This window comes from Cupressus sempervirens, chromosome 7 (assembly GCF_028749045.1).
Source record: "Cupressus sempervirens isolate cs-2001-9-10 chromosome 7, ASM2874904v1, whole genome shotgun sequence".
NCBI lineage: Eukaryota > Viridiplantae > Streptophyta > Pinopsida > Cupressales > Cupressaceae > Cupressus > Cupressus sempervirens.
In genome coordinates this window covers 298,314,778-298,342,342 of record NC_143124.1, presented here as the reverse complement: position 1 = coordinate 298,342,342, position 27,565 = coordinate 298,314,778, and the positions used below count along the sequence as shown (strand labels likewise).

Here is a 27,565-nt window from a genome sequence, read left to right as displayed (position 1 = left end):
AGATGGGTTTTTGTGGTCATTCATTACAAATTAAGTACCAATTAAATACTATGTACAATGTTAACAGTTGAGTAAAGTTAATCCGACTCGTTGTTGAGCCACGTGGTGTTTGTGTAGCGGACTTCAAAGGAGCATAAACTATGTTTTGGGGTGTTTCAGAGGAACGCTTGTGAAGCTTTACCTTTTGAAACCTAATCATAGCAGGCGGCCGCCATGAATGTTTCTTTACAGCTCTTAAAGATCTCTTCAGCAAATCAGGATATGGGTTTTGAATATGTTGTAAAGCTTTTGCTGCTGATTCTTTCAATAGTATTTTTGGTGATATGCACAGTATTGTTTAAAGAGGTATTATGAAGGTTTTGGCTTGAGCATACAAATTGTGGAAGTTTTAAATGGAAAGAAGATTTTCTTTGAACGATAGCAAATGAACAAAGAGTATTTTATTCCTTTTGCACAAATCAGGTATGCAATGTTTCTCACATTTTTCTTGAGAAAGAAAGAGGAAAAATGTTCTACCGTAGGAGAATCTTTGCTTCATGAATCAATACATGGCGTTTGAAAAAGTCTCCCTATGAAGATAGGTTTATATTTGAAAGAGTCTTCCTATGAAGACAGGTTTATATTTTTCTGATGAAAATATTTCGGTTTATGAATTCTGAACATGAAAGTTTTATATGGTTAAAATCTGCTTTCCTTTAACCATACAAATGTTGATACATATGGAGAAAGGAAATTGGTGGAAATGTTTAAGATATAACAGCACTAAACGGGGAATCTTTCAGGACATGAATATTAAAATAATAAAAAGGAAACCAGTTTTATGAACTCTCTAAACTATTTTTGTAAAATTGTAAAACAGTGAATGCTATATTTTAGAGCATCTCCATGTATAAAAGAAGATAAGGGTGTCTAATAAAAATAGAGCATTTCCATGTATAAAAGAAGATAAGGGTGTGTAATAAAAATAGAGTTGAGATTGTGGAGAATGTTTTGATAATTATTGAAAGAAAATCATTTAGGTTGGTTGCATATATAGGTGTGTGTACCACAGAAGCATACAGATATATATGTATTTGACTATGACAGATTGTTTGTAAGAAGACGGGTTGTGGTCCAAGTAGTTGTAGCTGCTGATTGATGGCAGGTTCAAATGGAGTGGTTTTTCTCCCCATGACGAAACTGAAAGGTTTTTGAGGGTTTCCCACTGGGCACAAATCTTGTGTATCTATATTGTGAGTTATGATCTTTTCTTCTCTTGCTTATTTTTAGTTCATGATCACTTATTTTGCAATGAATGTTATATTTGCTTTTTAATTTTCTATAAAAGTGATTTGAATCAGATAAAATTCTACCATTCTGATTCACCCCCTGTCAGAATAGCATTAGCATTCACTTCCAACAGATATCACTTATGATACCTATGTACCTATTTTTGCTGAATTGTACATCTAAATACCATTAACACATGTCATGATCATTTTTCTAATAAAAATGACATAGAGTAGGAGCAGTGTATTACAAAACTACTGCATTTGCCAAGTATATGCCTATTGGCCTTTTATGGTCATCTTTAGATAATACTAATAGAATCAAGAAACATTAATCAAGCATCCTGAATCCAACAAAAACATAACGATTTCTGATAGAAACAAGATACATTGTTAATAAAAACATATCGTGCGAAATACCATTTGAGACCCATCTTCACCAAGATACATTGCTAATAAAAACACTGGGATGCTTCTTCAAACACAAACTCATTTACATCTGAAAATACATTTAGTTACCTATTGTGAAAAATCAAACTATTGCAGTCACTGATTATTAATCTCCTATCATAAATGATTATTAAACTGCTGAAAACAAATTCTCAGCTACTATCGAAAAATAACACAACTGCAACTTCACTTAAAATACGGAAAGAAATGCGCAACAGAATCAACACAATATTTTCGGACAAATTGTCCCTGGAAAAACCCCTAAGGGAAAACCAGTTCTACAGATGAGAAATTATATTAAACTTCAGCAAATCAAGAGATACAAAATTCCTTGCCTCACACTGGCAGAACTCCGACAACCTCCTAATTTCTCCTGCTGATATTCCCCACTGCTATTCCTGCGCTAACACTGCGCCCTTGCTAACATTGCAAGACTGTTTGCTAACACTGCAAACTGCTTCATCAAAGCTTCACCCTGTGCCCTTGCTAACACTGCAAGACTGTTTGCTAACAATGCAAACTGCTTCACCAAAGCTTCACCCTGTGCCCTTGCTAACACTGCAAGACTGTTTGCTAACACTGCAAACAGCTTCACCAAAGCTTCACCCTGTGCCCTTGCTAACACTGCAAGACTGTTTGCTAACACTGCAAACAGCTTCACCAAAGCTTCTTACTGTGCCCTTGCTAACACTGCAAGACTACTTCTCCAAAGCTTCTCACTATGCCCTTGCTAACATTGCAAGATTGTTTGCTAACACTACAAACAGTTTCACCAAAGCTTCACCCTGTGCCCTTGCTAACACTGCAAGACTATTTGCTAACACTGCAAACAGCTTCACCAAAGCTTCATTCACTGATTCTTCCTACTTTTTCCAAATGACCCAATGACCCCTTTCTATACTACTCCTGTTGGTAAACCAACGACCGAGATTAAATCTAATCAACGGCTGAGATTAAGACAACTCGACAGCCAATAATAGAATTGGTTGCAAAGTGTCCAAAAGGAATTACTAAAATTAGTAAATAATAACCATTTACTAATTTTTGGCAAGTGGACAAACAGCTGTCCAAACCACCCATAAATACAACCGCTATTCATAGATAAGGACGAACAGCTGTCCAAGCTACCCATAAATAGTGCTGCTATTTCCGGGTCAGAAATAACAGCTGTCCAACTAACAATAATTAACACTCCCTCTTAGCGAGGAAGCTGTTCTGCATGACACCCATCTTATCTCTGAAGAAGATAAATTTGGCCTTTCCCAAAGCCTTTGTCAGAATGTCTACTACCTGCTCATCTGTAGGTATGTATTGTAGTCGAACAACTCCCCTTTGTACACAATCTCTGATGAAGTGATATCTGATATCTATATGTTTAGACCTATCATGAAACACTGGATTCTCAGACAACTTGATGCAACTCTGATTGTCACAATGTATCACAGTAGTCTCAACCTTCTGACCAAACAAGGCTACTAACAACTTCCGAAGCCATATAGCTTCACATGTCGCCATGCTAGCTGCTATGTATTCTGCTTCTACTGAACTTAGAGCCACAGACTTCTGCTTCCTGCTGAACCAAGATACAACTCCTGATCCCAAGCTGAAACAACACCCTGAAGTGCTCCTTTTGTTTGTTGTACTTCCTGCCCAATCTGCGTCAGTATAGCATATCAACCTGATACTTTCACCTCGAACAGTTCTGATACCATGTGAAAAATCAAACTATTGCACTCACTGATTATTAATCTCCTATCACAAATGATTATTAAATTGCTGAAAACAAATTCCCAGCTAATATCGAAAAATAACACAACTGCAACTTCACTTAAAATACGGAAAGAAATGCGCAACACAATCAACACAATATTTTCGGACAAATTGTCCCTGGAAAAACACCTAAGGGAAAACTAGTTGTACAAATGAGGAATTATATTAAACTTCAGCAAATCAAGAGATACAAAATTCCTTGCCTCTCACTGGCAGAACTCCGACAACCTCCTAATTTATCCCGCTGATATTCTCCACTGCTATTCCCGAGCTAACACTGCGCCCTTGCTAACACTGCAAGACTGTTTGCTAACACTGCAAACTTTTCTCCCAAAGCTTCTTACTGTGCCCTTGCTAACACTGTAAGACTGTTTGCTAACACTGCAAATTGCTTCACCAAAGCTTCGTACTGTGCCCTTGCTAACACTGCAAGACTGTTTGCTAACACTGCAAACTGTTTCACCAAAGCTTCGTACTATGCCCTTGCTAACACTGCAAGACTGTTTGCTAACATTGCAAACTGCTTCACCAAAGCTTCTTCTTCTGTGCCTTTGCTAACACTGCAAGACTGTTTGCTAGCACTGCAAACTGTTTCCCAAAGCTTCTCCCTGTGCCCTTGCTAACACTGCAAGACTGTTTGCTAACACTGCAAACTGCTTCACCAAAGCTTCTCCTCTGTGCCCTTGCTAACACTGCAAGACTGTTTGCTAACACTGCAAACTGCTTCACCAAAGCTTCTCCACATCCAAATGACCCAATGACCCCTTTCTATACTACTCCTGTTGGTAAACCAACGACCGAGATTAAATCTAACCAACGGCTGAGATTAAGACAACTCGACAGCCAATAATAGAATTGGTTGCAAAGTGTCCAAAAGGAATCACTAAAATTAGTAAATAATAACTATTTACTAATTTTTGGCAAGTGGACAAATAGCTGTCCAAACTACCCATAAATACAACCGCTATTCATAGATAAGAACGAACAGCTGTCCAAGCTACCCATAAATAGTGCTGCTATTTCTGGGTCAGAAATAACAGCTGTCCAACTAACAATAATTAACACCTATCAACTGCTGATTCTGTCAATATACAAGATTCAAGTGAGCTCTTCATTAGGACCCTCGATTTTTTTGTTATGCGGTGATTTCTACTTCACAACTGCTCCAATTTATGATGGTTCTTTAATCTTTGAGATGTAATAGTTTCCTATGGTAAATAGAACTCTCTGATTTTACCTATACATCCTAGTTTTTCATTTGCTTCTTTTTCTCACTATATTCTCTTAGCTTTATTCTATTTTTTTAATTTTAGGTTATTAGGTAATGATAGCCTAGCGTGATATTAGTACCGTAACAATGGGTTCAGGTATAATTAATAGTTGAGCATTTCATGACAGAGATATGGTCATGGATTTAAACTTATGCAGACTTAGTTGATCCACCTGGTGTCACTTGACCTCAGCAGATATTATCTTTCTAGAAACATTATTTGGGAGCTAGGCGACTACAATGAATTGAAGTTCCTCTAGTCAATGCCCGCTGTGATTCTCAGATGCATTCTACTTTGCCCACTGCGATTCTCTATTTATATGTTGCTCATCTTGAAACTTTTAGGTTATCCTATACATTAAGGCCACATTTGTTTTACCTATACATCCTAGTTTTTCATTTGCTTCTTTTTCTCGCAATATTCTCTTAGCTTTATTCTATTTTTTTAATTTTAGGCTATCAAGTAATGATAGCCTAGCGTGATATTAGTACTGTAACAATGGGTTCACAGAGAAATTCGAGCTCAGTAAAATCAATTATAGACTCTTGGTTTCATTCAAGAACGAGGCAAAACTACGAGGGGAAGGAGTTGATAACAACTACTTTCATTTACATTGTTTGAGATGATAATACAACAGCATCATGAAACAAAATTTTTATAACCGATTTGCAAAACCAGTAACTGTACGTATCACTACTTTAAAAATCAGTAAGCTTGCAAATCCTATTTCCAGCCATAAATACGAAAACAAGAGAGGAAAAAGACAACACTAAAACAACAATAAAAACAGGAATGCCAAATAATATCCAGAGAATTGCAACAACATCTGGTGTGATTATTTTTGTTCAATGTTTATTTGTATGCAATCTTTGAAGGTTTTAGGAAGCATGGAATCCTAGGACGCAAATCCATTAAACTTACGGAATTTTTTTCTTGAAATTCGGCTGCACAGGTAAATATAGGATTGAAAGATTTGAGATGTATAGATGGAAATGTTTGTTTAAATGTCGAAATGGAAAAGATTTGAAGGTTAAAGAGGAAAGATGTGCCTAATTTAATTTCTGGAGAATTGAAAGAATTTTTAGATTGTTGAGGATTTAAAACAGGGTTTTTAAATATGCGAAGATTTGAACAGTATACATAAAAATTTACAGGAAGGATTTGTATAAAATGTCCACTATGTACAACGAAACATATAGATAATATTTGTCAAATTGTTTCACTGCGGAAAGATTCAGACTACAGAGGAGAAATAATGATGGAAAGACTTGTTTTAAGTTTTGTAGGATGGAAACATTCGGAGTAGAAATAGAGAAAGGCTTGGATAAACATTATTTGGACTTATTTTCAATCAAGAACAAGTCAAAATTATAAAATACTAGAGTAAGCATAGCCGGATAATGCGACAGAAATAATAAAATAATTAACAATACAAATTGAAATGCACTACAAATATACAAGAGTCTGATTAGATGAACGTCTGTGTTACAGACTTCACCAAAAATTATGTTACTACACAAAAGAACTAATTTAAACATGGAACAAATTTTATAAAATTGTAAAACTCAAGTCAGGAATCTGCAAGCTTAGCATGCTTCTTGAAAGATTGGAAAACGAGTTTATTTGATCGAACTCAAAATCGAGCTCAGCAAAATTATTTGATGGAACAAAAGATGAAAAGGCAGGGACGAATTCACATTGATTCCTGAAAAACTTAGAAAACCTTCGAGGTCACAAAACCCTCTGAATTAATATTTCTCAAATCATGCTGCAGAAAACTGTAGTGAATTAACATTTCCCAATCAAGAACCCATATTCTTCTCCACAAACAACTTAGTCCAGCATCATTTTAGGGCAAATTATGCCGTGATTAATCTTTCCAAAGCGAAGAATTATGAAAGTTTGACGTCATCCAACTTAACTTAGAAAAATACCGGAAGAAAATGGTAAACTTCTCATTACTTGGACAATAGATGACGGAGACCAAAAGGGAGAAGAACGAAAATCAGCACAATAACCAGTGAGAGAAGAAAGATAAGCAGCACCAGGATAACATAGAGAACGTCTTGAAACAGGAGCGAGCGGAAAAGAAACGCGAGGAAGACCAGCTCGCTTTGCGACATTCCCGTCATATCACAACTACAGACTCGAAACCTTTGAAACTGTTCCCAAATTGTTGTCAGGTTTGAGGAGATGGGCGCGGGAGTTACCTCTGTGAGGTATTTAGATCCTGGTGAAAAGAGGAAGAATTAGGAAACCATAAAGACTAATTTGGAGACTCGTTGAAAGAAACACCTAAATGCTGCATTGAGAAAGATCCGAAAGATCCGAAAGAAACATATAAGAGATTTGGAGCATACCATCGTTGAGTCCAGCGAGGCCAAATCCTGTTGCCACCACGATTGCCAATCCGACAGTGAAAAGAAAACAGATATCCTCTGCCATGAATTGCCATTTGTGTCTCGAATTACAGATGGATGGTTGTGTAGCGGCTAGAAGTGGGAAATTTTTGGAAGGATGAATTAAGAATGACGCTTGGGACACCGAAATCTGTGCTTCATACGACGTAACATACAAACAATGTAGAAAGGAACAAACTTAGCGTGAATACGATGGGAAATTTTTGTTTTATTTAGGAAGTGCCTACTCTCTTCAATTTATAGAATTGATATCTAACGTCGTGAATTGTTGATTTTCTCGATGTTTTAATGTTAAAGACCATCCTTAAGTTTTGTGACGAAGTGTTGTACTTGTGACAAAATGTGGAAAATTCCTCATATCACTTAAAATTATGCCCTCAAGTATTCTAAAGAAAGGCCTAGCTTACAATCTACACCAAATACTAGACGAATATGTTTGAATTTTTGTTTATTAATTACAGATTCACGAGATGTCAGGAATTCAAATGTTCTTACAATATTATTTTTAACCTAATATTTTGGGATTATATTTTGATTTATTTTCTCTTGTAATACAGACACTCGTGGAGAAATCATCAAATAGTATGATTTCCTCTCATAATGTCGTTTTCCTCTCATAGTGGAGAAATATATTTGCATTTGATCCAAGTGGTGGATGAGACCTTGGATTACATAAGGATGGTGACAAGTACTAGATTGACATATTGAACAATTAAAGAGCGACTAAAACACGGATATAAAATATAACTAAATCGTAGGCTTCCACTTAACTTTTCCTTACAAGTTCAAATTTGGAAATGCTCTAAACCATAAACTAAAAATGAGAGGTAAAATGTGAAAGGGAAAATGGTATGTTGGAGGATTGAAGGGAAGTTGAAGAAGTTAAATCATTAAAGAAATCTAATTTATACCCTAGATATTAAGGACAATCCTCTGTGGAAGGTAAAATTCACAATACATTATTAAAATATAAAGATGATATTTATCATCCACGTCTAAACAAGGAAGAAAATGATAAATTTGATAAGAGTTTGATTAGATAATATGAAGGTTAAGAGTGAAGTTTGAACATAATTGAAGATAATTACCTTACGGATGACCCAATTCTCCATCCCTCAGGGATAAGAGTATCTCTTATACTATACTTTAGTTTATTATTATATTGACTAGATAAGGCATGAGTAAATAGAAATATTATTTAAAGGGGGCTTATTTCCAATAATAACATTTTACCTCTATAAGTATAAAATTGAGCTATCTGACCAAGGCATTAATTTCTCTCCAGTTAGCGCATAATTTTTCATAAAATGAGAAGAAAATTTTGTGTAATAAAATAGAGTGCATTGAAGAAAAAATAAATACTCAAGGAAACCAAATTGGAAAGCTACAAATGCTTTTTTCACAAAAAATAGAGATAAGTTAGGGTGAAGAGAGTGAGTTCTAGGCAAGTTGACCATCAAAAAACACACTTGTTTGTTATATTTTGGCATAATTTCATTCCAAAATTTATAATGCAAAGAAAAATCTGATCTTAAAGTCAAGAAAATTCATTTTTCCTCACTGGCTCACTATAGATTATCATATGGTTCTTTCATATGTTCGCTACTCTTGTCAATTTTACAAATCTTGATACTTTTATACCCTTGTTTTGCAAGGTGAATATGAAAGGAAGTATATATGAGGGCATGGAGCATATGCCAATATTAAGATCAATGCTTCAACCTCATGATTGAGCCCTCAAAATTAGAGAAAGGATTGAAAGTTAGGTTAAAGTTCAATTGATAATTAACATGGACAAGGAAAAAATGTATTAATCTACAAGTAGAAAATCTTGTCAGTGACTTGAATTTCTTGTAAAAATATGAGGTTAGTTTAAAGGAACAAGATACGTGAAGGACTTTATGTCATCAAGAAGTTTAAGTTTAGAGTAAAAGAAATTTCAAGTCATTCGAAGGAGAAAATTGACAAGAATAAATATGGAGAAAATTTGAAATGGTGATGAAAATTCCAAAGGCCCCATAATGTTAATCTTCATGTGATGAATTTACACCATGAAATAATTGATAATAATGTTGAGGTGGAGCCCATTTGACTTTAACAAATCAATAAATTCTTGTTTTTACCACACTCAACCATAACATGTCAAGTGTATAATTTCCTAATTAGATTTATAAACTATTATAATTTTCTTACTAATCCATTGGGTGTTTCTTTCATGTAATTAGTATATATTATGACAACTCTAATTAGGGTTTACAAGCACCAATCTTATACATTGTTCTTCAATTGATTATGAAACTTAATTATAATAAAACATCTATAAAAGGCCAATGGTTTCTTATTTGTTGAAGAGAGATATGTTATTGATAATTATATTAGAGAGCTAGAATTAGAGTAAGTAAGATAGTAGACATATTTAATTTTTTACCATAGTGCTATCAAAGAAGTTGACAATTTGTTGTTTCTCTGAAGATGAATTAATATTAGTAACTTATTTGAAGTGTTACATGATTTCCTCAATCCCTCACTTAGAATATATTTGAATTTGGCTTGCTTATATTAGAATTTTATTTTAGTAACTTAATTAGATGGGATAAATTGTGAGTTATTATTTCTATACATAGACATAAATTAGGGCACTAGACTCTTACTAACTGTAAGCACATAATGTATTGTAGGCTAATAATTTCACTTAACTTCAATTGATATTCAATCTTTAGTTTGCATCCATTGATGGTTTGGAAGGAGATATTGGTGCGAGAACCATCTGAGTACTTTTTAGAAGCTCGCACTTGGTGGGTGGAATTGTTGATAAAGTCAAATCTAGTTTGGAGAAAATAATCAATAGTTCTTTGTAATCATTATTAGAATTAGTTGTAGTAGATGTTTAGGTCTATAATAAAATGAAAGTTAAAGACAATTTTTTAAAAAAACTTTCATTACCCATCATCAAGATAAACATATAAGAGAAAGATTTTATTTATTGAATGAATACCATAAGTACCTTTGTAATAATTAGCATACCACAATATTATAGTGACAAAAAATCCACAATAGAGAATTATCCACTACATACATACATACATACATCATCCTGACATACTTTGCGTCCTCTAGGTAACTACACATGTTCCTAAAATTCTTCTTCTAATTGTACTAACCATCATTTATGATTGTACACTTTAGTGTCTCTATCTTGGTTTCCACTACTTTCTCTTTCTTTTCCTTTCCTTGTCTCTTTTACTTTTGACACTTCCTTTTCAGCCTCTTTTGATTGTGATTATATGTGTGTGTGTGTGTGTGTGTGTGTGTGTGTGTGTGTATAGTGTTTTCCCTTGCACATGAGAAGTGTTTTCCTCTTCTTTTCTGGTCTACTAGCCGTTTGTTTAACTCTTGCATCGAGGAGGTTCAATTGGCTTCTGTTTAACTTCAACTAACCTTGTAAACCCTCTAGTGTTAGGAGGGTTAGTTGTTTGAAATTTAACTATGTTTTCATATTCTTTCTCTTTCTATTATTTCGGTGTAATAAACTATGGTTGTACTCATGATATTGCTACATAGGATGCACTAGGTTTTTACGCGGATGGTCCTGCAACTACCACTCATTCTGTTGCACTCCCAATAGCTAAAGGATTAGTAATGAGAATTTTTGATCATCCACTTCTATTTATTCTACTATTCCCATACCATCTATAAAATCTTCTCTGCTCATTCTAGATTCCTTTAATATGTTGTCAATCTTCTTGTCAACCTTATTCTTGATGTCATTTCTATACAGCGCACTATTAACTTCTTTGACTTATTTCTTCATATGTTTCCTTTCTAAGACACTTATTGTCTCTTTCTAATTCAAGAATGATCTTCTCGTATCCTTTTATAAGTTCCTTTGTCATCTCATACTTTATAGGGTCAATAAATTTTACCCTTAGTTTAAGTACTTCCATGTAAGTTACACAAGTTTCAACCATAAATAGATATCATTCTTTTCTTCTCAACTAGAGATGGAGGTATCCTAAACCTTTAGTTCATCAAATCTTGAAAGCTCTTCATTATCCTAGCTATGTCTTCTACCATTGTATCGTGATAATGTTTTCTATAGTAATGAGTAATAAATTTCATGGTGCATCTATTTGAGTTCCACTTATGTTGTGGTATTCGAGGGAACAAACTTATTGCTTGAAAGAAAAAATGTGTAATAAAAAATTCAAATCAAAATAATGCATTCCTTGTCTTATTAATTCTATCAACGTTATCAAATATTTATTGCTTTAATATTTCACACTTGTTCACTTTTTCTTTCTTAACTACCACCAGGTATGATGGATGGATAAATCCAGTAGGTATATAATTTAAACTTGAACTATAGTTCATGTTGTAACCAATAACCTTACGTACTAGTCTGACATTAGTTTCCTTCATCATGTCTAGTTTCATATTTATTCAATCAGAGATTGTCTTCTAGTATGTCTCTACCAACTGCTTGACATTTTAACATTACCCTCGTTGATCAAACAAGTGAGCTTTTGAATCATATTGTTTTATATCATTACTAGTATGCCACCTACATAAAACATATCCTCTTGTATGTAACATAGAATTATCCTAGTCTACTCATGGTTTTCAAACTCAGTATAAAACATGAAACATGTTCCTAGTGATGTTTAGGTCTTCCAAGTTCTCAATCCCTTGCTTAAAAGATAGGTCATTATTGTAAACCAAGTTCATATCACTATGGATGTCACTGTCACCTATAGTTTTAAATTTATAGTAAATATATGCATGAATGTCCTCTATGTATAAAGGATTTCATGGTACTTGGGGAAATTCTTCCAATGGGTCATCATCTAGTGAGATGTCAGAATGATTTGTAAACTTGTACCTAGGTCTCTCACTAACATCACATACTATTGGGGTTTCCATTCTTTCAAATTCAAACTTTAAACTATGATTTTGCAAGAAATAAATACCTCAATTTTGTAAAACTAGGGCCAGTTTCAATTCTTCTTTAGTACAATCCAATTTTGGCTTTACTTTTTCTTCCAGGTCTCCTTTAAATCTTTCATGATGATGTAGTACTGAAAAAACTTGATATCTTGCATTCAATTATATCCAATTTAGTTATGCATTAGTTGTGTAAGTACTATTGTTTGGTTATAAAAATGTTGCTAAAATAGATAGGGATTGGTTACCAACTACCACTAACTTCAATCTATTTTGTGGTGTCTAATTTGCTACTACAATGTGTGAACTTGACAAATAATTCATTGAATTATTCTACAATAAGGGTTCCCAACATTATTCTTCATATTGTTTGGCACACTCACTCATTAAAATCTTACTGTCTATTCCATGTTGTTACAAAATTGATAAACTATCACATTATTTCCATATCTAGGTCCTAATTAACCAATCAATCCTCTATAATCTCTAGAAATATGGAATAAGTTATTGAATTTATAAAATCAAATTTCCATCTCTTATCATGTGTGTCTCAATAGGTCTACTAGTTATAGAGTTAGTACCTCTAAAGTTTTACTATTATTTCTATTATCAATTTTAGGCTTCTTACAATTAACTGCTGTATGACCAAAACCCCTCAACCATGACAATTATAACAATAACTAGGAATATTTTTAAATTACTAACTTGTACAGTCCCTTTTCATATGACCAAATTCATTTGATTCATAACATCTACCTTTTAATTCATTCCTCTCTTCTTTAGGAGATTCATCTTTTTCAAGTTTTTCTAGGTACATCAACTTTCTCAGATTCATCAACTTGTTTAGGGACATCTTTAGATTGATTTGAATCAATCTTGTTCTGATTTTGTTCCTTATAATCAAGTTGTTGGATCATAGGATTTGGTTCTTTTATATCTTTAGACATTTTAGCTAACTTTTCTTCAAGATATCCAAGACCACTTTTGTCATAAGAAGGTCTATGTACAAAGATCTGATTATCAAGATTTTTCAGTTTTGGGATACAACTTCGCAGGATTCTTATTTGTTTGAGTTCATTCTTCTTTTAAAATAGTCTAATATTTCTCATCAAACAAAAAAGGGTTGGGGGGGGGGGGGGGGGGGAGAGGAATAAGTCATCTTGAAGTCCAGGTGTACAAAATGAACTTTTGAACCCATCAAACAAATTAGATCTATTCTTTAATCTACACTTAACACTTAGTAACATGAAACTTGCAATTCGCTATTCCAATAATAACTAACTTGAAGAATGTAACCCATTAAATAGTAAGACATCTCAAGTAACATTCACACAAGTAAAACACTAGGAATTAACATGCAAACTCAATTTGGGAAAACCACCAGTAATATGTGACCAAATTTTCTTTCTTCCAGAGTGAGATCACTTAGGGCCCAACCTTGTTAAAGGTTACAATACACACTATTATGAGTCACCTTGTTAAAGGATTTAATCAACCTGTTAGGAGTGGCCTTGTTAAACAAATTTAGAACACTTTATTAGAATTTCACCATGATTAACGGATTTACAAATGACTGTTAGTTCAACCTTTGTTATTTGGGATTTTAATTAATACAATGGTTAGAGTAACAATACATTGATATGATAAATATAATTCACTTTTGGCAAATACATATCATAATGTAGCTCATCAACTGACTCATTGAATATACTCTATTCATCTCTCCATCACTATCTTTGATTTTCTTGGAAAACCCTTTAAGCAATCTCTCTTCCCCTTAGCCCTTCTACTCCTTCACAACCTTCTGTTCAAGTTCAGCAGTGACCAAAATTAGCAACTACTAACATCTATAGTTTTATTATTATGCCTCCTGAAACAGATAAAGTTGATCTTTTGCCACTTAAGTATCATCGCTCATCTTAGCTTTAGGTTAAATTCATTGAATCCTTCCATCATTTCATTTCTTCCTTCTCCTTTTTGAAACTTCTCAAAACCTCTCTTAAAACCTCTCTTTGAATCCATGCTTAGAAACACTCAAAGATGGTTTCTCTTGCATTAAATTTTTGAGCTCATCAATCCTTATCTTCAACACATTTTACATATTTTAAGATTTCAAACTGTGTTGGGTGGGAATCTTAATCCCTTCACAAAATAACAAATGCTGACGGTCGGCCAAAACTGTGTTCCTCAGCCTTAGTCATTACTAGATAACTTGGTCAATACTAATTGTCTTTCTTGGCTTATACTGACTTTACCCAGTCCAACTTGTCGTTCTCGGCTATAGATGTATATTTAATTTTTACTTAAGAAATATTTTTATCACTTTACATTTCATTTCTATTCCTTTTCTATATTCTTGTTTGGTGATTTAGAGCTCTATCTTTAACATAAGTTCAAGATGTAGTGATTAGAGGGTAAAGAAGAAGGGGAGGACAAGGACCGAGTTGGGGAGAAAATGCAAAGGTGATTATACGGATGTGTCTATGTACTTTATAATATATCAAAACTTAGACCATTCATCGATTAATAAAACTTGATTTGTTTTAATTTAAGTACATAAATTTATCTTTATGTCATTAAACTAAATTAGTAATTTGAAAAAAAAAATATTATATTTATTTATAGGTGTGATTAGTTCATATATATTGAAGAGAAGAGGGTGGTGGTAACATATATAATTAATAGAGGCATGTCCACAAACTGCAACTAGATATAGGAAATCCATACAACACATACAACATGACATTTCTTATATTTAATTTCATAACGATTAGGGATGATTGAAGAGGAGTGGAGGACTTATGGATGCCTATATTTAATAATAAAAAGTGCCACATAGTGGCTTGTATTTTCCATAAATTAGAATAGTTTAATTAAGTAAATTAGCATGTACTATAGATAAACAAAATTTAATAATGAAGATTAAAAAAATTATAATTATATTTTTTAGAGTAGTTCATTAAACATAAAATTTAATAATAAAGATTAAAATATATGATTGTAGTTTGTAAAAAGTATTTTATATTTAAATATTTTAAAAATTAAATAATTTATTAGGAATAATAATTTTATTGTATTTTGTTTGAAAGTATATTTTATGAATAGTTATTTTAATATAAAATATTTATTATTAAAACCATTCTAAATTTATGTGCAATGTTTTTAGTTGTATACTATTGTATTAATATTTTGTTTAATTTTATTCAAATAAAAAAATGATTAAATATGTTTTAGTTTCATGTGTTTATATTGCATCCAAAAATAAAGGGGTAGTGTTTCCTCCAATTTCACTCCTATAAGACCCTAAAAATTTGAGACAATCAATTGAAAGTAAAATAATTTTATTGAACTTAGAAACTTTTTTTTTTTTTTTTTTGCATTTAGACCTTACAAAAAGAAAAAAGAAAAAAAGAAAAAAAGAAAAATAAAAACTCAAATCTAATTTGATGAAATCAAAAAGATTAATGGATAGTTAAGTAGAAGTGTTTGCAATAGTATATTGCCTACCACAAATACAATAATAATAATATGTCAAAAACACTAAGGAAAATATCACATTTATATCTACCCTTGTTAGTCATCCAATGATATGTGTGTTGATCGAAATAACATAAGGCATAGAATGTTTTTACCATTAATGTGAATAACATGCAATGAAGGTGTTTTAAATCCTGGGTAATTGAGATCAAATTCACATTATCCGATTCCTTTGGAAAAAAGAGTTACACTAAAGTCCCTGCCTTAGGTAGGGGTGGAGGAGACAGTGTCAATTTGATTGGGCATGAACAATGTCAATGTAAAAATAGGCAAGCAAGAGAAATGTGAAACTGATATAATTGTGGATATAAAGGTCAAGAATGAAGAAGGTTGCACATTTAAGAAGTTCTAGATCAGTCAATGTAAGAACCATGTCCTAAATAAGAAATGCCAAGTATAGTAACTGACCCATCATGCAATTCACTTATCATAATGTAAGGTTTTGACATGACATCTCAACTCAATTGAACATACAAGGATAAGGTGTACAGTAAAATACAACATTACTTAACCATCTCAATAAGCTTAGAAGAAATGTCACATCAATTAAACATCTAAATAAGCTTAGATTAAATGCAACCTCAATTGAACATCTAAATAATTCTAGAATAAATGTAACATCAATTAAACATCTAAATCTTAAGTGGTGTGTGGATTGTGAGATGATCCAATTCATCCCCTTTTGGAATGCTAACCCTATCTAGCTCAACCACGCTCTCGTCTCATCCAATCTTGCAATCACTCAAACACTCGCAACAAAAGAGGAGTTAGTAATCATCATAGCATAACTAAATCCACGATATTAAATATACTAATGGGTGACGTAAAATGAATCCCTATAATGTAATCGCATAAAAAAGAATTGCAACATCTCATAATTTCCATCTATGCATCAATTAATCATTGATCCATCTTCATAAATGAAATTATGTTACAAAACTTAGGAAACTAGCTTAAATATTTCTTATTTTTTGTCCAAACAAAAAGGTTAACTAGTCAAAAATCTTATAACAACATGTACACAATGATAATCTATGGGTTAAAGCTTCGCAAGTTTCTCTTCTTAGGAAATCAAATAGGTTACAAAGTTTTTATTTTTGACAATGGAGAAAATTGTATGGATAATGAATCCATGTGAAAATCATATGTCCCCTTCACTCTATCTTACCTCCTCTCTAAACAGGCTTAGAGTTTGATGCCAAGCCGGGTGTTTGTTGTCTCTTTTCTTTTGAACCTTTAGCTATTTGTGCAACCCATTTTTAGTAAGCTACGACCTTAGGATTGTGCCATAATTTCTTGCATCATGTACTAGTCTTCATATCTAGGTAGTTAAATAAATTACATTGTGAAAATGTGATTCATGCTACTTTGTTTCCTACCAGCCATAACACACAACCTTGCATTATCCTTGATATAGAAGAGGCAAGAAATTCTAGAAGTGTTGTGTGTGTGTGTAATTAATAAATCCTTAGGAATGGCTGGTTGTATCAAGTTTGGTGCTTCTTAAAATTCGGTGGTGTAAACATTCATCTCTATTACCAGAGGATTAGTCTCAGACTCATAATTTTTCTAGATTTTCTTCCTATTGTTAATCTCAGATTGGTTTTGATATATAAGTGACAACATACTTAAGTCATTTACTTAGTTCATGCCTAGCATATGTTGTCAGATAGTATATGTCGAGCAATAGATATTTAGTATGAATCGATTGACTAGTAAGTGCCAAGTCAATCAAGTGCCCAACAAATAGTATGTGTTGAGCTATTCAGATGTCAAGTTATTAGTGGATGTTGAGTCGTTTAGAGGCTGAGTTACAACATTGAAGTTATAGTTGATGCCGAGCATGAGGGGCTTCAAGTGTTGAGTTACATAGTTTTGACATAGTTCTTTATAATGGCACAAACTTCTATATAAACCATTTTTGGGCCGACTTAATGATTGTTTTACGATCTTTTGTTGATAAGGATGAACCTTAACTATGAATCCCTATGCATTGCATGCATCTAATCAGAAAAAGGGAAGGATTAAGTGGCTAGATGGGTGAATCACAATTATTGATTCATACTTAATCCTATGTCACCTTGATGCAAGATCATCTTGCATGGAAAATTTTCAATAAAAAATGAAAAATTGCGGAGCAGTTGTAGATTGTAGAGAGTTTGTGGATTGCAGATCCATGGTCCTGGACTTGTGATGTGGCTCTTGATTTTTTATGCGAGGTGGCATGTTGCGTTCTAACTTGCAAACAATTCAGTTTTGTCACAAGGAGCATAGGAAGGATTTTTTGCAGAGGGTTTACGAAGATCTTGGGAGATGGCTCTGAGAGGATTGGACCTTAAGATGACTGCTAATCTCTGTGATGTGGTGGAGAGGAATTTTTCTAAGATGTCTGCTCAGTTTGAAGCTAGTTTGGCTGGTTGAACTAAGAAGGTGGTTAACCAATTTGAAACTAGTTCATATGATCAAGATAAGGACAAGATGAGGAAGACATTCTATAGATGTTTATGGAGCTAGAGTCTACCGATTTGGAAGAGAGTTGTTTGGCAGGTTAAAAGACTTGTTTGTGAAAGAAGATGGCATAGCAAGGTCGAGGTGGAAGAGATTGGTTTTCATGATCAGTTGGTTGAGTCTGACATGGAGATTGTAGAGCACTCAGTTGTGGATGATCTACCTGCTATTGGTGATGATTTGTATGTTGCAGAGCATCTTGTTGTGAGCAGTAAGATGGTTGGGGTTGAGAGTTTGGCATGTGTTGATGGAGATCTAAATATTGTTGCTGATATGGAGTTCGATGTTGTTGGTATGGATTCACTAGTTGCTGATGTGTATGAGGGTTTGTTGATGAAGTGTTATGTTTAGTTTTTTCTTGAGAGTGAGCATGCTGATTAGATGGTTGAGATTCTGGTGTTTAACAGAAGGATATTGTTGTGGATGATGTGCAAATTGGTTTTCTTATCCCTGTTGAGGTGGAAGCCTTTGGTGAAGATGAAGATGGTTGTAGATCTTTCTTTTGGCATCAAAGTGCGGGGCACACTTTTCTATCTACCTGGGGAGTCTGATGTAGGAGCATCTTGCATGGGAATTTTTTTTTAAAAACAAAATTGTGGAGGAGAGAGGAAGTGACGAAAATAGAAAGAAAAAATAGAAAATAGAAAAAAAGAAGAAAAGAGAAATTTCTATTTTTCACGTGCATAGGTGGCATAAATGAAAAATAAAATAAAAATGGTTGTCATTCCATTTATCGAGGTGTGTAGAAGTTTGTGGACATTTTATTAAATGATGCATTTAATATTTGTTGGGCCACATGGTGGTGCTTAGTTGTATTTGGGTGGGAATTAAATATTTGTTGAAGGTAGTTGAATTTACCTTTTATCCCACATTGGTTGTGTTTGTAACATCTTGGGTGTTAATTACCTATTTAAGAAAGGCATATGAGTATTTCTAATTAAGCTTCAAGGTGATATCTTCTTAGTAGAAGCTTGGAGAGAAGGAGGAAGCGAGGACCGAGTATTCCTGAGTCTATGGGCAAAGCATCGAATGTGAGGTAGTTTATAATAGAATTGTGGTGGAGTTGCAGGTTTGTGAGAAGAGTTAGTGGCTGTGGTTTAGAAACAAGGAGGTTGCTTGGAGGTTTGCGAGCACAAGTTGAGATCCTAGAGGTTTCTACCAGAGTGTGGATCTGGACTAGCTAGTGTTTGGATTGGATCTTGAGGGATCTTATAGAACTGGTTTTGTAATTGATATTTGTATTTGGCCCTAACCCAAAAGGCCTTATAGTCAGGCATATTGCATATAATTAGTTATCAATGTGGAAGCTCTCCTATATTGTAAGAGTTTGGAATTCTCTCATTTGGAGAATATTGCAAGGATTTTCAAGTATAATAAAAGCATGCTTTGTGAAGCATTTTATCTTCTTTTTGTCTCCAAATTGTTGTGTTCTTGGTTGTGAATGTGTGAGGGTGGTGTGGCCCTTCATCACACCTAGGTCTTCTTAAGGAGGAAAACCCCAAAAATTTCTAAGAATGCTTAAGGAGAATTGAAGAGAGTTTGCATGTGCAAACAAGAGCATTCATGGTGATTAAGGTGTTATGATTTGAGTTTATTGTAGAATCAGTTTAAGTAGAACAGAGTAAAGAAAGCAAAAGATAGTAGAGTTACATTTGATCAGAAAGGATCAAGTACAAATCAGTATAGAAGTGATCTGACATCAAGAAACAAAGTGCTAACCAAAGGATCATTGCTCAAACATTTTAATAGGTGAATCAGTGAAATTTCTTAACAAAGTAGTCCTAGTAGACTGCTCTAAATACTTTAATAGGGTACTTACTTCATTGTAAGTTAACGTCCTCTTACTAGGCACTCTTCTAATAGGGTATTGAAATCCTTTAACAGGACAAACCTTTCACAGGGTAGATCATGTTTCATGATCTAAACATTGTAACCTTCATTGTATACACTTCATTACCGCAGTAGTGAAGATTCGTGGGTGTTATCCCCACCCTAGTTTTACCTTCTCCTTAGGGGATTTCTGGGTAACCAAATATCTTGTGCCATATAAGCGATTGAACATTTTACTTTCATGTTATTGATGTATATACTTAATATACAACAAATTTTTAAAAGTATTTATCATGTGCCAAGCTACGTAGTTTGAATTTTCACAAACCCTAGTTTACATAATGGTGTCTATTTCTTTAGCTCGTAAGGTTAAAGAGGGTAAAGAAGTTTTGAATATGCAATTGGTAAGCAATGAGATTAGACAACCAAACTTTAGAGCCATTCCTAATATTTCTTACAAGCAAGATTCATTTGGTGCATTGTCGATGATACCACCTCGAGTTTCAATGATTCAAGACATAAGTTGTTGCTACACATGCAAGGTGGGTAGCATAGGTGACATGAAGATTAGGGAAACCTATGGGAAATTGTGTGAAAATGAAGTTTTGAAAGAAGAATTCAAAATTGTAGAGAGGAAAGAGTTAACTCGTGCCCTAGATTTTTCCAATATCTTCAAGACTAAATGGATAAAGATAGTTTTAAGTAGAATTCATGATAATTCTATATGGTTGGATAATGGACCGGTAAATATTACAAATAAAATTATACATAGAGTAACAGGGTATCCAACACTTGACCAACCTAAAACCATGAGGAGTGAATCTAAAGAGGTCATTGAGAAGAATACATATGTTTTGTGGAACAAACGAGGCATGACAATTGATTATATCAGATCCCTTAATTACTTTTGTAGTGACAATTATAGCACATAAATTTTATCAATCCAATAGGCTCAACAGTGTTCCATGTATTGCTATTGACATGGGCTATAAGACAGTTAAGAAGGATCATCCATATAACCTTGCTGAGTTGCAGATGCAATAGTTGTTAGAAAATTTGGGAGCAATAAGGAAGGCCAAATGTGCACAATGTAAATTTGGTTCAATTCTTGTATGTATATTCTTTTATGTACATAATACATTTCCCACATTTGGTAAAGTTGCATGGAAAATAACAGATCTATTGTAGTGTAGATAGGTGAATTTATTGAGCAACTTAGAGACAACTTTGAGTTAGTTATGACTAGCTACTTTGAAGATTTCAAGTAGTCAATGAAGGAAAGATTGAGGATACCAATTTCACTAGTTGACAAACATTTCAATGATGTTTTCTTTCTAGTTGACACTGATTTTACATATGTTCAAGCTGCAGTTCCAAGGGTAAGGTGGCTAAGGCCACTAGGCTATGAAATTAATGTAAATGAGGCCTCTGCAACAATCACAACATTACTTGCAGAAGATGTAGATGCTAAGGCTACTACTGTTGGGAACTATGATGTGGAAAAATCCAAGATAATGATGGATTTGAAGACTACCACAGTCATAAGAAAGAAGAAAAAGATTGTGAAAAAGCTTAAAGAGAAATTTGGTGAAGGAGCAGATGAAGAAGAAGAAGATGATGATGATAAAGAAGAAGAATATATACCGACTCAAGCATAACTGGCTTTAACTCAAGGTCAAGGAGAAGATCAAGCAAATGAAGTAGAAATTGAAGAGAGTGCCAAGGGAGAAGAAGCCAGTGAAGCATCTGAGAAAAAGAAGAGGAAAGCTAAGACCTTAGTAGTGAAAAACCAAGGAAGGTTGCAAAACCTAAGCCTAAAATTCCCTCTACTAGAGAAAGCACAAGGGATACTACCAAAAGGATCAAGAAATAGGTAAACTAGAAGAGAAGAGAGATAGATCATCTAGCAAAGAAGAGGAGTCTGAGAAGAGACCAAGGAGAAAGTACATAGCTCCAATCAAATCTAATGAAGAGAAGACTAAATCTGATGACAATAGCCAATTCAAAGTGGTAAGTCACGATCTTTCCTCTGATTTAGACAATATATGTGAGGATTTAAGAAATAATGTTGATTTATCTAGTATTCCACATATTGAGTTTGGAAAACTTGGAAAAGTTGAGATGAACCAAGTAGAGGAGTCAATATATGTCATGATGGCAACATTCAAACAAACTCCAATTCAGATTGCCAACTCTCTACCAAAGGAATTATCTAATAGAGTTGAGTAGAAGTGGCAATATAGTTTCAATATAGAAATACAAATAAGAGAGAATACACTTGCACAAGTAATGCCAAAATTGGATAGGGTGACAATGTCTAAGGCACTAAAGAAACATGTAGGAAAATTTGCACCAAAATATAGGGCATTCAACATATTCCAACATGATATTGAGGATATTGTACAAAAGACCACTCAAATTTGGAAATCACTGTATGGTCTGACAACACCCAAGGCAATAGTGCAGGTACCTATTGAGGTAGATGAGGACAAAGATGAGTAACAGAAAGTAACCAAGGTCACACCACACTTGAAAATGAGCTAGTTTCACAAGAGGAAGGCACTAAGACACATGAAGAAACACAGGCACCAACTGAGGATGAGAAGCATAGAAAATAGAGTGTACTAGATACACTAGTGCTGTGTGCTAGTCCTCAACATGATGTGTATATAGAAAGTGATACTATAAAGATAAAGGATGTTTTTGATATTGTCAGTCAGAACATCAATTCCCTTACAGAAGAAGACTTGAAGAAGATATTGGTAGAATCCACTACCCAGGCTAAACTTTGTGAAAATCTTGTCTTGATGAGTGTTGATGAAACTGAGATGGTAGACAAGGCATTTGCAGGGGAAGAAGTATAGAAATAAGTGACATCTACAGTCCCTTCTCAATTCATTTTTGTACAACCTACATTATCTATTGTGGTATATCAAAGGAAGGAGACATCAACTTCCATTGCTAGTATATTGGTAGAAGCTACTCAGTCTCAGTCAATCTAAAGGAAAGCAAAAATGACACGGATGAGACATTTGGAGAGCACAAAGATGATACAAAAAAGAATGAAGGAACACAAGTTCCAATAGGTTAGGTAGATACTCATGCACCTACAACACAAGATCAAGGTGCATTTGTGAATAAAGAGCAGGCAAAGGATAACATTGAAGAGCTAGGTATGACTACAAAACCAGAGGAGCAACTTGCAATACATACAATGGTGAATTTTCCAGAATTTGCTACTCCTCCAAGTCATGCTCTTCATAAGTTGAGTATAGAAGCTATACCCTACAATCATCAAGGCAAAATCCAAGCACATCTAAGGTGGAGAAAGTTACATTATTTGTTGATGTGAACTTGGATGAAGTGATTGAGTTGCCCAAGTTTGATTTTGTAACCATCATTGTTGAACAAATGAGCATACTCTAGGATGCTCTTGCAAAGAAGAAGAACCAAGAACTTCTCAGACAGGAGCATAGGAAGAAGAAAGCTTTGAAAGATATCAAGGACATTTTTCTTAATGCATTTATCCTACCAGCACTAGAAGTAACAAAGCCTATTACTTGTTTATCCTATCAACATAGTGGAACAAGTAAATGATGTAGACCTAGATTCAAATGTAAAATTACTTGAATGGTCAAAAAGAAAGTTTCAACACAAGGTTGATGAAAAGATATTGAGTGCTATTGCACTATCACAGGCTGAGCTAGCAACCAAAATTGACAGTATAAAGGTGGTCCTAAAGAACATTTTCTCCTTATACACCAAATTGTGCAATCCAACACTCTTCACATAAGAAATAAGGAGCCATATACTGAGTTTGGAGAGTCATATACTATCGTTTGGTATAACTCTGCCAAAATCTCTAGCCCAGAGTGAGAAACATTTCAAGAATCTCCTGAACTCCTAAAGTCAGTTTGTAATGCTACATATAGATGAAGCAAACATTAAGGCTAAATTGATTAACATCCAATCTATCCTGACTCCATCCATGGAGATATTGCACAAGAAACTAGCCTTTGTTGAAACACTCATGAAAAAAGATCAGCATCTTTCTACTCATTAAGCCATAGTTCACCTTGCTACCAAGTTGGCCATCCAAATCAAGTCGTTTGAGGTAGCTTGTAACAATTGGGATGTTTCTTTGAAAATAATGCTTGAGGTCCACAAATCATTTTTGTAAAAATACACTCTAAGTGTATAATCCTTTGACATAAGTGTCAAAATAGGGAAGAAATAAGAATATGTATTGGGGAGATAACATTTTTGGGGAGCAGTCAAATCTACTCAACAGGTCAAATGATTTTGATTCAGATACAAAACACCACAATAAACTCAGGGGAAGTTATTAAATTTTGAGGTATGATTGACGAGTTATAAGTTTTTCATAAAATTTTGACATTTTTGAAGTTTAGTATGTAAGTGGATATTATTTGAGTTATGCTCGAAAGGGTAAAGGTTATTAATGCATGACCACGTATTTTTCCACTCGTGTCAAGGGGGGAGACTGTTAATCTCATATTGGTTTTGACATATGAGTGACAATATACATAAGTCATTTACTTAGTTCATGCCAAACAAGTAATACATGTCGAGCGACAAATATTTAGTGTGAGCTGAGTAACTAGTAAGTGTCGAGTCACTCAAGTGTTGAGAAAATAGTATGTGCCGAGCTATTCAGATACTGAGTGATTAGTGGATGTTGAGTAATTCAAAGGCCAAGCTAAAGCATTAAAGTTATAGTTGATGCCAAGAATCATGGACTTCCAAGTGCCAAGTTGCACATTTTTGACATAGTTGTTTGTAATGGAACAAACTTCTCTGTAAACCATTTTTTGGCCAACTTAAGGATTGTTTTATGATCTTTTGTTGATAAGGATGAATCTTAATTGTGAATACCTATGCATTACATACATCCAATCAAAAAAAGAGAAGGATTAAGTGGCTACATGGGTGAATCACAATCATTGATTCATACCTAACCCTAAGTCACTTAGGTCTTCTTAAGGAGGACAAACCCTAAACTTTCTAACATTGCTTAAGGAGAATTGAAGAGAGTCTACATGCGCAAACAAGAGCATTCATGGTGATTAAGGTTTTATTTTTTGAGTTATAATGTAGAATCAATTTAAATAGAATAGAGGAAAGGAATTAGAAGACAATAGAGTTACATCTAATCAAAACAGATCAAGTACACATCAGTATAGAGGTAATCTAACATTAAGAAATAGAATGGTCACTAAAGGATCATTGCTGAAACATTCTAACAGGTGAATCAATTAAATCTCTTATAGAGTAGTCCTAACATATTGTTGTAAATCCTTTAATATGGTGCTTACTTCATTGTAAGTTAAAGTCCTCTTACCAGGCACACTTCTAACAAGGTGTTGAAATTCTTTAAAAAGGTAAGATCTAACAATCTTGTAAGCCTTTAACAGGGTAGATATGTTTTATGATCAAAACATTGTAACCTTCATTGGATACACTTTATTACTGTAGCAGTGAAGATTTGTGGGTGTCATCCACACCCCAGTTCTACCTTCTCCTTGGAGGGTTTTTGGGTAACCAAATATCTTGTTTAATAGATGTGATTGAATATTTTACTTTTATGCTATGGACGTATATGCTTATTTTGGTATTTCAGTTTATATGCATAATTTGTGAGATGGATGTGTGGTGAATGTTTTTAAGATTGAAAGCTTTAAGTGCTAATTGAACCCTTGCCCCCTCTTAAATTTTACTTCCCTATTGTAACTCCAACACCTATCTTTTCAAGTTGAAGCATAATCAAACACTTAATTATGTTTTTTTCAGAGATTCTATATTGATGTAGTTGATTGAATGTATATGTATACATCTAGTTTCTTGTTAAACTGAAATGATTGAACGTTTCTTCTATTTGTCATATCATTAGTCCCAAGGTGTTGAAGATGAAGACTTTTAATTAGGAATTGTAATTGGGTTAATAACTACTTCATGGCACCACAAAGTTTTACATTATGATTGCATATTATTCTTTCAGATGGTTGATACATTCTTGTCAATGGATACACCTTCTTTATTATTTGGCTTAACTTCTTGCATAAAGAAAAGCTTGGTAATTATTGTTTTGAAAAATTCCAGTACTCGATAATAAAAGAAAAAATATGTAAAGTTGTGGAGGTTTCATATGTTTTTTAATATTTCTTTGGAGGCCATAGTGTTCCTTAATAATTGCATATATCAAATTTCCACAATCCATTGCATTATATTGATTTGTTTATGGATTCGATTGTGTAAAGATTTTTACTATCAACATTTTGAATCGCACTATGCAATCCATCATTGGGATGAAAGAGGGCATTTCTTGCTCTCTTTCATCCCGATGATGGATCACGTAGTGTGATTCGAAACATTGATGGTAAAATTTTTTACACAATCGAATCAAGAATCAAATCAATATAACTGGATATTTTTTTCCACAAAGTTTTGGATAAGTAATAAGGTTCTTATGTAGAAATTACTGCATTTGTGTAGATAGCTAAATGAACATATACATTTCAATTACTTGCTACAACTTAATTGGTTTGTTCAAAAATACAAGAAAAATCTTTTGTTTAACCTACACACTCTGATTTTTTTTTTTGATGTTCTTCCAATATTGTTGTTGCTTTTCATAATGAAATCTGAGTTCATAAATTACTTAATGTATAATATGAACAAGTAGATTCAGAGATAGATGGTTGTTAATTGTTGATGGCCTAAGTGTCGATATTTAATTCCTTATGGAAGGCTGTAATGTGGCATTTGGGAGGGTAGGGATCCATGCATTGTGTTTTTGCTTCTCTCAACCTGTCAAATTCTGATGATAGGATTCATTATATTTTGTCTCTTTCTTAGTAATGTTGAATAATTTCATACTTGGCCAAGCCATTTATATATTTCATTTAAGTATGTCATGTTTGACATGAAGCATATCTGTATGACTATATTTATTTTTATCTTGCATATGAGTATATATGCTTTAATTAAAAGAAATGTACAACTGTGTAGATGGGTTACAATTTTTCTTTCACTACATATGAGTACATGTATAGTGTTCTTTTCTTTTCCTTGGCACATTCCATGGTTAGGCTACTAGGCCCATGGTTGTATGTAGTATGTTTCACAGCTTCACCAAATCCATTCGATCCATCTTGTTTTGAGAAGATAGGCTTCTCGTGTCATTTTCAGGAAATTCTTGGAAGAATTCTAGAGGAGTAAACACTTTGTGGTAGGTGAGGTAAAAGTTCCTAGGCCACACTCCCATCTCAGATAGCAGATGGATGACGTTAGAAGGATTTGGAGACTAGATACATTAAAGGACACATGTCAAGATTGAGTAACCTATCTCATGGTCTTGTATCTTCATCTTGATGATCAATATAGTGATATACTATTGATGTAAGTTGATAAATGGATAATGTAATCATTATGAATGAGATGTATGTTTGATCAACTTGTAATGGGAATTCAAAGGATGCTAGATGTGTGGATCAACACCATAGACATTTCATTTTTATAACAGATGAAAAACTAATGATTATTGCTAAAA

General features: G+C 33.7%; 1 protein-coding gene and 1 long non-coding RNA gene across 2 annotated transcripts; one reads left to right on the top strand and one right to left on the bottom strand.

Annotated features, from left to right (window-relative positions):
- Positions 1-27,565, top strand: LOC149546596 (uncharacterized). Its single transcript, XR_016353751.1, has 2 exons — positions 1-462; positions 27,205-27,565. It is a non-coding gene; the product is annotated as an uncharacterized LOC149546596 (long non-coding RNA).
- LOC149546597 (uncharacterized) lies at positions 6,286-7,306 on the bottom strand. Its single transcript, XM_089794629.1, has 2 exons — positions 7,120-7,306; positions 6,286-6,989 (listed from the first exon to the last, which is right to left on the bottom strand). Exons 1-2 carry the CDS (start codon positions 7,202-7,204, stop codon positions 6,718-6,720), a joined length of 357 nt encoding a protein of 118 aa, XP_089650755.1. The 5' UTR covers positions 7,205-7,306; the 3' UTR covers positions 6,286-6,717.